At 35.4% G+C, this 13,468-nt stretch overlaps 2 protein-coding genes across 3 annotated transcripts in view; both read right to left on the reverse strand.

Annotated features, from left to right (window-relative positions):
* Positions 1–12,139, reverse strand: part of LOC149796211 (uncharacterized) — a 60,136-nt gene extending 47,997 nt beyond the window's left edge. The window contains exon 1 of the mRNA XM_089966167.1: positions 10,266–12,139. The gene's annotated coding sequence lies outside the window, so the exon portion shown is untranslated. The remainder of the gene's footprint in view (positions 1–10,265) is intronic.
* Positions 12,140–12,260: 121 nt separating this feature from the next.
* The window catches only part of LOC149796212 (uncharacterized), a 55,091-nt gene continuing 53,883 nt past the window's right edge, over positions 12,261–13,468 (reverse strand). For both annotated transcript variants that reach the window (XM_089966168.1, XM_089966169.1), the window contains exon 4: positions 12,261–13,063. In XM_089966168.1, coding sequence (XP_089822294.1) covers positions 12,857–13,063 — 207 coding nt within the window. In that variant the 3' untranslated portion in view covers positions 12,261–12,856. The remainder of the gene's footprint in view (positions 13,064–13,468) is intronic.

Below are 13,468 nucleotides of genomic sequence, written 5' to 3' on the forward strand. Positions count from 1 at the left end.
GTTCTGTCTATTTTGGCAAAGAATGTTTAAAAAAGAACTTGTGGCCAAACATATTTTGGTGAAACCTTTATATTTCCCATATGACATATTGTAATCTTTATATTGTGGCATATTGAAGAAGTTCGACATGAATGTGTCAAGGGCAATGATCTTGTTTGGTTGGGGTATTTTTTCTTTTTTTTTTTTTTCAAGGTTTTAAACCATTACTTGCTAGTCATTTTACTTTTATAAAGTAAGCAAAAATGTTGCATATAATCATTTGAGTATGGTCTAGCAAAATCTATGTGGTTGTACTTTAGCTCTCTAAGGCAAACGCCATTGTTGTGGAACATTTGTTCCACTCTGCTGTTCAGGCACCTACTTAAAATTTAGAAATTTGAAACCTGTTAGTTACTTGATTAATGTGTGAACATTATCCTTGTAATCTGAAAACGCAGTATGAAAAAGCCTATTAAAATTGGTTTTCTTGGATAAACTTAATACAATACTGTGATCTGAGGGATTTTAAATCATTTCCACCCACACATTATGTTCTGTAATGATCTTAATTCTTTTCGATATCTATACTTGCATACTTGGAATTGACATTGTTAATAATAATATTACAAACTATAAAAATAATGAGTAAAACAATTTTTTATCACCGGTCACAAAATGTACTTGTTTTTTATTTTACCTGACGATTATACATGTACGATATATATTTTGTAACTTTGATGTTTTTCCTAAACATAGTTTATTTATTATTTGATAATAAATAAAACAATTTTTTATCGTTGATCGTTGGTCAGAAAAGGTACCTGGTTTTATATCTTTACCTGACAATTATTCATGTACGATATAAGTATGGAACGGCTACGAATACGTAACGAAAGTTTTATTTCAAGCAAACTAAACAAAAACAATGTTAAAGTTATACTAGATTTTTTTTCTGTATTAATTCACGTAGCCAACTTTTGTAATAACAAAAAGATTATGTTATTGTGCCCTCTTCTTGCAAAATGTCTGCTTGAAATATATGGGAATGTTCGCGACATATTTTCAGGTAGAAATTATATTGTATTAGAAATAATGTTTCCTGTATTGAAAAATGTATATGATAATAATGATATGGCAAATAAAGTTTTGAATTGTGAGAAGTATCTATTCCAAATATCCGTCTTTCTGAACACAAACAAAGCACACTGTCTAGCAGTTATCGCATTCTTTGTTTGCCTTTAAAATCCAAAATATTATTTGACCAAAATTAAAATGTATTAGGAATGCAAATATAACAGTCAGACAAAATAATTCTATTAATTAGTTGGTCTGACACAATTCTGAATCACAATTATTACTTTCAAGGCAGTAACCATGAATTCATCCCAGTCTATTTTAGATTATCCAGAAGTGAAATATTTGACATATAGCATGCGGCTTTGTTTACGGTCCAGTCTCTAACAAAAAAATGCCGGTTGACCTATAACAAGTACATCGTCATTCATCTTTGATGATACTACAGATTGGCATTTGATTGATTCTGACACACTGTAAAGGTCAGTAATGACAAACAAATGGTGAGACTATATGGGGAAACTAATTGCCATCGGATTACAATTACCCCCCCCCCCCATGAGGCCGACCAAAATTCACTTATTATAATAATTAAGAAAGGGCAGAATTGATACCTTATTAAATTGTATAATGAAAACTATAGGATGTAAACTGCCCCTACTTCCCTGATTCATGTTGACGCATTTTGTTTACTTCCTCTACGTCATTTTGTTTACATTTGTAATGCACAAAACCGAGCCGGTCAACCTATAATAAAACATTACAGGATTTATAGAACTAAGGTTGATTCATTTGTAGCAAAAAGCGATACGGTAAAAGTAGCATAGTGTTGAATTCTTATACATAAAATAGAATAAAAATAATTGTGGTCTGATACCCGTATCAGAAGTTCCTTTTCGATGGGGGTATGGTGTGTGTGTTTGATCTCTCATTTGAGACAAGAACTTACACTTAATTGAAAATTCATGCATGTGTGGTGCATTCTTTAGATAACTGAACAAGAGTAAAAAAAATTATTGCAAAAAAAAAATAGATTCAAAAATTAGGTTTACTTATTTTTCATTCAATTTAATTTTCAGCATTGTACAACGTGATGAGATCAGTGATCATACTTTATTTTCTTACTCAGCATCATTAGCCTCGCTTTCATCTTTTTATCCTGCATAGAGTCCAAATTGGATGGCTTTGTCGGAAATACACGTAACTAGTTTTGGCACACAGTGTGTCCCAATTTACAATATTTGATCTTGGCCAGGCCTGTAAAGTCTAGTGGTCATGGTCATCTAACCGTTAAGTCACCAATACCTTGCAAATGATAGTAAATGCTCACAGACTCATTTGTATGGTTTAATGAGATAGAACATGAAGTGAATCATTTCTCATAACTCTCCGTGCACTTGTTTTGCTGAGACAGTTGTAGAGAATTCAGAGACAATTAAATGTGGAAAAGAAGTGTTTGTAAAGGGCACGGGGAATATTTTCCATTCCTACTTCGTATAAATATGTAGAAATAGCATTTATTTATAATAATATTACTTTTCCTGCAGCAGTATAAAATTCATAAATACTTTAATTTTCATCACAATGAAACACATGAATTAAAGACCTTTAACTCTGAAATAATTCTAGAAATATTTAAATTATTATGATGCATTTCTCTTAAAGAGTAAGTTGACAATAGTCTATATGTCAATATCCTGCCCACAGAATCATCCGTCCTCATATTGAAAAGGCAAGATCGGAACTATGCATTCCTTGCAAACTTGTTGAGATTTTTGGAGTTCCCATGGTTACTCGGTTTTCAAATGTCCATAAATCTGATTTCCCTCCTGAATAACTTTACATTTTCACATTATCTGATCTCTTTTAATGAGGCTATTGAAATTCAGCTTCCCTATCCATTTAATACAGTGCATATTTTGCACGTGATAAAATGTCCACACCAGAATCCTCTTATTATATAATAGCGGAAAGTTTCAGGGTTGTTATTCAATCTGTGAAAGATTAATGAAGCTCTGCCAACTGTATTCCTAGTGTTACGACTCTATGGTCTTAAATCAAACAATAATAAAGCCAACAAGTTTAGTCAAGTTCAACAAATAATTTATTTCCCTTAATATAAATTGAAAATTTAAAAAGAACTTACAGCATTGTGAAATAAATCCCAAATAGCCCTAAAATTCATACCACAAGGAAAAAATATGGGTTATTCCGAATGAATTCCAATGGTGTTTCGAATGAATTCCAATATTTGAAAGCACTGATGTACCAATAGCATTTAATAGTGATTGTATGCAAACAGTCTTTATATGCCACAAGGCTATAACCCGAAATGTCTCCAAATGAATCCACAATAATCCTAGAATAGTGATTTAGTCCCAAAGTATTGTTTAGCACTTTATAATTCCAGTGAATAATTTAAAAATATAAATTCTCTCAAATATCAACTGACCACGATTAAAAGATTGATTATACTTTGGATGTTAAGATAAGGATCAAGACTTTCTGTTTACTTCTCCTTTATACAAAAAGTAAGACATACTATCAGAACCAGGATAAGGGTAATAATCTCATCAAATTCATAAACAAGATTACTTCTAGAAACTTCCATGGTCAAAAGGCCACATAGACATGTTTACCTCCAAATAATAACGATCTTAATTTAAAATCTTAAATCATAGATAAGAATTAGCTATATAATATGTTGTTTATAAAAAAAAACAGCATGTCAAGTAAACCCAAACACGTTCCCTCAGTTATGGACAAAAGTCAATTAAACAATACACATTAAATATACATAACATATAATAATGGACAAAACCCAATCCACAATACAAATTAAATATAGAAAACGCTACAAGAGTTCACATTTCTCGTTAATGAAACACTCAGTGATCTATTATTTGCTTCACATTTCTGAGCATCAGTATACAGTTTCATTACTTCACATGCTGATACACTCAGTCTCATTTTCAAAATTTAAAGAATTAACACCGTCAGATTCCATGTCAGTGATTTTATGGGATCTGAGATACTTGTAACAATACCTACAATTACTGGTCACATCTCCACCACATATTACAGATTATCTTGCACGCGGTGACCTGCCTCTACCACAGCACATCAGAGGTGATTCAAGAACTTTGGTCAGTGTTACTAACATTAGTCATACCATTGACAGAGGGCAGTAAGATTGCTGCACACTCTGGTTGCCTACCTGGACATTGTAAACCCATTCCTTGTCCCTACAGCCAAGCTCCAATTCAGCAAAGTTTGGAAGCAAGCATTTATGATAACACTTCTTGTCAGCCATTGTTTCACTTAAAATACCAACAGCCTGTGAAACATTATGACCGGGCTTTGTACGACTTTCTGTAATTGTTGACTCGTGTCTGCTATTTATTGTCATGTTTTAGTACTGGGTTTGTTTCCATGCATCACATTAATATTTGTAAATAATTAAAGTTTATCAGCCATATTCCATTAATTTAACTCTGATACATTCTTGGCCACCATATGAAATGTCCGCTGCATGTTGCTTCTGGATGGAGGTGGCATATTCATGCTAGCCATAATCAAGCGTGTTTTTGTATTACATTCAGGTATGTCCTGAAAACCAGAAGTCCAATATTTGGTGTGGCAATATTTGGTCTTCGCATGTTTGTCTTCACTTCCTGATACAGCTTCGATTTAGGTACTTGAAAGTCATACTTTACACACTTTAATATTATTTTCCAGCAGACTCTTGCTTTCATCTTCTTCGCAATCTGCATTTCAGGGTTATTGCAGTAGGTGTATGCTTGGTGATTAGTCTTCAGCGATATTTTCCATGCATCTGCCATTATCTGCTAGTCTCGTGTTGGTACCAGGAACATGCCGCAGCAGTTGAAACCGTTTTGAATGTACTCTCATAGTCTGGTATTGATACGAAGTCACCATCAGCATTTCACGTGACTACCACGGAAAAGTGGACTTCACTCGTTCTGGGCTGTGGTGCAAAAGGGGCAGTCGGTGAGTCCTCGTTGAAAAGAATAATGCCCTTATTTCATGGAGAATTACCGCCGGTTTCTTATTTCTTTTCTTATGGTCACCGTTCATTGTTGCATTCAGCACTACGCTTTGCATTAATCTAATCAACGTATTGTGCAGCTCCCACGGTTATATGTAATTTTTCGTATCCTGTCATCTAGCATGACAACTAGATGCATCCTTGACACCTTGCAACTAACACATGTCAAGTGTAGGTATTTGTTTAATGCCATGTCCAGGACCTGCTGATTTTGGTGTATTAAGTTTTTTTCTGATATTCTGCAGGGCGTTGTCATGTCCCATTGCCACTAGATGTAGTACCCTATACATGTCTCACCACCTATGCTCAGCAGATTTGTGCAAACTTTTATCTAAATTTAACAGTTTCTGACTTTAAATTCTATTATAATTAAAAATTAATTAAATTCAATTTGTTTCAAAATTGTACTATCATCGTTTCAAAAATTACTGTCATGAGCACTTCTGAATACAGATATTCAAAATTACAAATAAAATTTTACTGAATAAAATAATTTGATTAAATGAAAAAAGTTATTACAAACTGAATTTCTCGCTTGTGAACACATCAAGTCATACACTGCACCTTGCCAAAAATGCAACAGTACAGCGCTTTAAATGGCTACAAATGTGTTAGTAGTGGATAAAAATTGACAATATATACGTTTAAAATAAACCTTTCTTGAAGGTATCTTAGTTTGACTGGAATTTACTGCAAAAAGTGTAAACTTGCAGTCACCAACCCCACCCTCTCCTTTAAGAATGCATTATACTGACTTATGTGGTAAAGAAACTTACTGTAATATTTATAAGGAAGACTTGAAACTATGTATTTGTATAGAAAATTCAATTTCCTTGTTGTTAAGGTAGCATTTTTCTAGATTTTTAAAGAAAAAGAATTTCACAAGTTTTCCTCATCGTGGCGTACTAAGAAAAAGACCCTCTATATCTTAGTCATTGTTAAAGGAACTTTATATTCACTTTATTTTGGTTTATGATTGATAGTTGTGCTTGGGTTATAGAGTATACAGATTGGCATTATTTCAAATGTACACCTATCAAAAAGCTGCTAGCTCCGCTTGGTCATTTTCACTTCCTGACCTCAAAGGTAAATTGTAAATAAACAAGCCGATAACTGTTTTTTTTTACTTTGTATATGTTTTGTAATTCCTTCATTGCACTTTCAGAAGCTTTTACTACTTAATCTGAAAAATTAATTTTCCATACTTTAATCACTACTAAAGATAGTGTACTTTGGAATGATTCAGTTTGAGTTTTCAAGCACATATGGGACCAACCATTTTGGTCAGTTATGTGCTTAGATCTTGTACATTTCTTACTAGTACAATATACGCAGAACATTTAGCGACAGTACATGAAAGTGGCATAGAGGTATGCCGACATTCTCTCCATTGTCTATGTTGCAAATGCAAACAAAATCACCGTACGCCTGTAACTCTCTCAGAAGTAAGTAATTATTTGTAGAGCGCCTCTTTAACAAAAACAGTAAGATATTAAATATCCCTGTTACTTCCTCTACGTCAGTTTCTTTACAATCAGTAATGCACAAAAAATACAGGCCCCTCATCCTATGATGAAAGCTTGCAGGATTTATTGAACTAAAGTCCATTAATATCTAGCAGTTCTGGTAAAAGTGGCATACTGTTGAAAGTTTATACACAAAATAGAAGAACAATTGTGATCTGAGGCCTATCGTGAAGCAATGCGCTGCTGGAACTGGTAGCATTATATCACGCATGCGAAGCTAGGTTGGATTTGCATACCGAAGAGTTCATATTAATGGAAGTTAACACGTTTACGGACATACCTTCAGATCTAATATGTTATTAATGCAGTCATACAACTTTAAATTCGGTCCGTCAATTAAGCCATTAGCTCCGTATGAATATTGCCCAAATGTGGAAAGCCGCTTTAGAGTATGGGGAGCAATAAAGAATATTATTTATACGACGTAATATTAGTCTGACACTTATTTCGTCTGTTGTAATCTCATTGTAGTTGTAATCTGATTCTTTTCTCCTAATGGGAAGATCGTAAAAGTATGTAAATATTACTTTTACTTTGTGTGAAAAGGTGTGTGATTGTCGTTTGGTTGCATCGAAAGGAGAATAGTTGCAGGACCACCATCTAAATAACTAAAATAATTTATCATTGTCTGTTTTTTGCCAAAATTAAAATTAAAATCTGATAAAATCTTTAAATAAATTCAATTATTTATTTCATAACCCCACTTCTACCTCTCTCTCTCTCTCTCTGTCTCACACACACACACACACACACACACACACAAACACACAAACACACACACAGACAGGCACACACACTATGAGAAAGAAACGCTGTTTGAGACAACTTACTAAATCTACATAGCAAGTCCAGAAATACAGTTCGCATTAAGAGGCTCTTTCCATCACAAAATAAATATAGTAAAGCCCAACATTTTCTAAGTGCTTGAAAAGTCATTGCCCTCTTAAAATCCATACCTCTCTGACACTGACTCAGGTTTGAGAGATTCTACACAGCACAATTTCTACATTTGTGTCACAAATATGGTCCCAGATATGAGAATTATAAGAACAGAACCGATACGAAGGACACGTGAGAACATATAGATGTATGTAAATTATGTTAGAAACAAGAGAATTTAATATGTAAACCAATTATGATTAATTTTTTAGCATGTTGTCTCGAGTTAGATATGACTTAAACAATTATTAGATGCAGACCTGACATAATGACTTAACTAGTTTTAAAAGAGGGTTCCATTACGTGAAACATCTTGTTCAGAGGCATTCCTTAAGTACATCAAAACGATATAACCCTACATGTGTGACACGTATGTACAACATACAGTTCATCTTGTAAAGCACACAGTAAAGTGAACAAATTAATCTTATACACTAAACGTACAGGAAAAGACACATAAATTACACGCTTTTGTTTTCTGTTGTTGTTATTGTTTTTGTCAGGAGTGATGTTGTCGTATTTTTTAAATGAAAATCATCAGAAAGTAATGCATATATGAGACATATGTGGACAACATGCCAATGACAGATGTCACGAGACAAATCAATCACTAGGTGATTATTTATAGCAAAACCCTGATTAGAATGATGAGAAACAACAGGCGCAAGTGGGTCGAACTTTGTTCACCTGACTGACATCCCTAAATGCCAAAATGTAAAAGCGGGTTATTTTTATCATATGTAAAATGAGTCAAAGTAACAATTCTTGTCAAGTAGAGAAAAGGCCCGCCTCCAAGATATGTGTAACGATATTTGTCAATAATAGTAAGTGCCGTCCGTCCGAACAGATAACGAATCTTATCAAGTAGAGAAAAGGCCCTACCCTAGGTAAAGATATTTGTCAAGCCCTCTGCCTGGAAAGGTGGAACGACATTTGTCAAGCAGAGAAAAGGCCCTACTCAAGGACAAGAGTAAATGCCTTCTGCCCGGAGAGATTTAACGAATATTGTCAAGCAAAGAAAAGGCCCTAGTCCAGGACATAGGTGAAGATATTTTTCAAGAGGAGTAAATACCATTTGTCTGGACATATGTAACGACTCTTTTCAAGTAGAGATAAAGTCCTTTGCCAGGACAGATGTAACGATTCTTGCCAAGCAGAGTAAATGCCCTCTGACCAGACGAATGTAGTGACTTTTGTCAAGTAGAGGAAATGCGCCAGACAGATGTAAAGATTCTTGTCAAACAGAGAAAATTCCCTCTGCAAGGACAGACGTAACGATGCATGTAACAAAAAGTTTCCTCTGTCTGGACAGATGTAACGGTTCTTGTCAGGTAGAGATATGTCCTCTGCCAGGACAGGTATAACGATTCTTGTCAGGTAGGGAAAATAACTTCTGCCAGGTCAGATATAACGATTCATGTCAAGTAGGGGAAATAACTTCTGCCAGGTCAGATATAACGATTCATGTCAAGTAGGGGAAATAACTTCTGCCAGGTCAGATATAACAGTTCATGTCAAGTAGGGGAAATAACTTCTGCCAGGTCAGATACAACGATTCATGTCAAGTAGAGAAAAGGCTCTCCGCAAGGACAGCAATTTTTATTTCACTCAACTTGCCGAGTAAATAGTTTACAAAGCACTGAATAGTATCGTTATGGCATTATTGTCACTGTTTAACAAAAGTATTACAGTCTGTACATTGTCTTTCCTCAATAAACTCGACGAGTCGACCTAATTTATCACACTTGGAATGCTAGATCATAACCCATAACCCATTTCCATCATAAAAATAAGCCACAAACAAATAAGCCACAAAAAATAACCCACATAAATATAACCCACATAAAAATAACTCAAATAAAAATAACCTAAAAAATATAACCAACATAAAACGAGACATAAATGTAACCCCCAAAAATAACCCACATAAATATAACCCACATAAAAATAAGCCACAACAAGAAAACTACCAGGATAAGTTCTTTTCTGTCTAATTATTTCACACAGCCAAAATTTCACGAAACTTTTCATACATTAGCCACAGTACTCCATATTGCATTGGGGGCCCCGAGTGGTCGAGTGGTCTAAAGCGCTCTCCGTTACGGGTCACTGCCATCTCACCTCTGTCTGCGTGGGTTCGAGTCTCGGATTCAGCCAATGTGGGTATGTGAGAAAGCTTGCCAGTAGCTTCTCGTGGGTCGGTGGTTCTTTCCGGGGTTTTCTCGGGTTCTTCCTCCACCATTAATACTGGCCGTCATGTATAGCCCATCGTGTGCTGAAAAATGGCGTTAAACCCTACAACAACAAAAACAACCATACTGCATTGAATCGTCAATTCTACATCAGCTGAATAATATTATTAGTTCTGTATGTGCTGGCAAAAGACAAGAATATTTTTTTAATTTGTCAATAGTAGTTAAGTAAAATGCCGTAATTGTATTTGTTAATAATGTCAACAACCCACTCAGTTAAGTTTTCTGCAAAACAAGATTGGTATTAAAATGACGAGAAAGATAATTTTTCTCCTTATTGAAATAGAATGTAGGCCGATAAATCAGCCCTTCACCCGTGATGATATTGATTTTCGGATGAGGGGCTGATATCACCTATTCATTAAAAGTTGCAATTATCTACCTCCAAATTTGCTGCACACATCGGTGTACATTTTATACGCTTACCGGTATTTCTCGTGGCTGTGCAGCTACCGTCAGCTGTAGAGTTCTTTTGGTGACATGTACATTATATTTCCGGAGCATATCATACGTTTGGTGATTGTAAATCCACCTGGAATAACACAACTATCTGTCCGGGGGCCATTTTGAATTTCGCGCTTGATATGGTAGATACCAGTTACTGGTATGTGTCTAAAGTGTACGCAGGTTTGTTCCGGAAAGATTTGCATGCAGCAAAATTGCACAGTTTAATGAAAAGGTCACATAAGAACCACATATCGTCCATCAGTATCAAAACAGAATTTGGGGGTTGTTTGATTTATTGAACTAAACAGAATGGGACCGTGTGGGATTGGAGCTATTGTAGACGCATATCAAAGGCACGTGAAGGCGATGTTTATTTATAATGCAACACAGTGGTAATTTAATCTGACACACCCGATATCACACCCTTCCACCGCTGGCAAACTAACGTAAACAGCTGAAACACTACAGTGTACATGCAAACAAAGCGTATAAAAGGATATAAGAAAATGGTAATTTTCGTCAGTGGATACGATCAAAGCACAGTTCATCGATGCATTGAATTATCAACATATGTTATCAATGTATAGATTTATTTAATATGTGCATTTAACAAATAAATATAATCAGTTTATCGATTTATCAATCGATAAGATTAATGTATGGATTTGTCAACAAATGTGATTCGTGTATCCTTCATCAACAAGTATGATTGTGAAATAGATAGGCATACATTTAATGGCACTGAATGTTTGGTAGAAACCCCAATATATTGTACATCAACATGACGGACAATGAATATAAGTATTCCGAATCCACCAATCCCAGTAAATGGTTGATGACTGAATGATTTCATGTAGTCCACTACTATCGGCCCATTGAAGGATCAAACTGGAACCTCATTACTCCGCAGACCGCTCCGGTGGCCTAGTGGTTAGAGCGTCTGACTCGGATGCGGGAGGTCACAGGTTCAATCCCCAGCCGAATCATAAGAAAGACTTATAAAAGTTGTACCGACAGCTGCCTCGCTAGACGCTAAACATTAAGAAGTTGGTATTATGACTGCTCGGCCTGGTGTCAGGTTAATGTGACTGGCTGGGACATGATACTTACATGTATGCGGTATGACGCCCCAGTGCTAGACATCACTATAAACTGCCACACTACAGACATCGTCGCGATATCACTGAAATATTGTTAAAGCTAAGCTTTTTAAAAAAATCCAAATATAAAACACACACTACTCCACAGACACGTTGGACCAGAACGTTTGGCCCTTCACACTAAGTCGACCAGTATCATTCAATGACCAACTTAACCGTACAAATCAATGAGAGGTGTAAAACCTGAGACAAACCTAAAAATGAGTTCATGTACTTATACAGTAATAAACATTACATGTATGCAGATAAAGTGACTTCGCTCGCTACTCGTTAAACCCTATTTTCAAAAAATAACTGTACTATGTTATTAATATAATAACTACGTTCGTGCATGCGTCTGTCTAACCTGAACCAGTCTTATATTCTCTCCGATAACATGTCGCTATCTGACATAGGTCTTACCTTCAAGAAACTCTCTAAGAAATTACGAAACATTTAAGATATGCATTATTTTCCCACAAGGAAAGAATAGCAATAAAGAATAAAGTTTCACATTTTCACATACCTCCACAACTGAAGATTGCGTACAAGGCTCCTATGTGTTGTATTGATATAAGGAAAAACAGCACTATTATTACTACGAACGTGGTCAAATCCACGCCCGAAGAACACGGGGTAAAATCGTTGTGTCATCCGGGGTCCCAATCAAATACCTGCACATTTATTGATATTCTGTGCCATTTTATTTTTTTACAGAAATCGTTCAATTTCAGTTATCTGCAACTGTTGCTTGCGTTGTTGTTAGTGAGGATACGTCATCTATTTTAATGTGAAAGTATCAGGTTATAATGACATAATAACAGCCACGGGTTGGGGGGGGGGGGCAGTTTAAAATGACCATTATTAAAGTCTGAGGTTGTATTTTTTATTTTTTATTTTAGCATGCGATGGAAAAGGCACTAACAAAATGAACATTTTCCTAAGAATAACTGTTTAACAAGGTCGACAAAAGGATCACGGACCCATTCAGTTGTTTAAGACAGGTGATATTAGCCATAGTTAATGGCGGTTGTAATAAATTAAATTCAAACTGATGTAAACCACTGTTACATATTTGCTGTACACAAACCAATGTAGGCCTCTGATCGGCAGTTCCAGGTTTATAGTTGAATGCAACTCAGCTGCATTCATCTCCCATATAAATAATGTCACTGCATTGTATGTTTCAAAACTTAAACTTTACTTTTTTTCTTCTTGTTATATGCGAAATTTGTTTCATTTTTACGATTAAAAAAGGACTGTCAAACATTTTTCAGAGTTTCTAAAATGGGACAAAGATTATTTAACGAAAACATTTTAGTTTATAGCAACAGGTCAGTGGCAAATAAAAAATGATCAATTCAAATTTACTCTGACAAACCGTTCAAAGTACACGAGTCCAGTCTAAATGTGAGAGTATCAGTCTGCAATCTAATGGTGAAGACGGTCATGCCTACAGACAAAGACCGGTACGTGAGAATGATGGATGACGTAATCAGTGATGCTACCCATCAAGGTCCGCCTGACTTTGCTTTTCCCACGACACCCAATTACAATGAAGGAAACATTTTCATCCTTAGCAACTTTTACAATCATTTCCTCCGCCTTCCCCGACAAGCTCTTTACTTTGCCACCAATCTGAAATAGTTCAGATTAAAATGGGTTTTCAGCATACAAAATAACAAAACAAGTTAGAGGGAAAGATATTGACTGATTTTTGTACAGCAAAATGCATTAATAGAATCCATTGCATGCATTGGTCTCGTAATACAAGGGTCGCGGTTTCGATATCCGTGAAGGCGAAACCAGGTGGACCAGAGTCTCTCTCTCTCTCTCTCTCTCTCTCTCTCTCCGGATTGCTGATATTATCAGCACTTGATCACATTAATTACTTAGACTCTTTTGCCTGTGTGTTACACCAGCATCTAATTACATTAATCACTTAGTCTCTTTTGCCTGTGTGTTACACCAGCACCTAATTACATTAATCACTTAGACTGTCTTCCCTGTGTGCGCTACCAGCACCTGATTACATTAATCACG

This window comes from Sinohyriopsis cumingii, chromosome 7, assembly GCF_028554795.1.
Source record: "Sinohyriopsis cumingii isolate HCF-2022 chromosome 7, ASM2855479v2, whole genome shotgun sequence".
NCBI lineage: Eukaryota > Metazoa > Mollusca > Bivalvia > Unionida > Unionidae > Sinohyriopsis > Sinohyriopsis cumingii.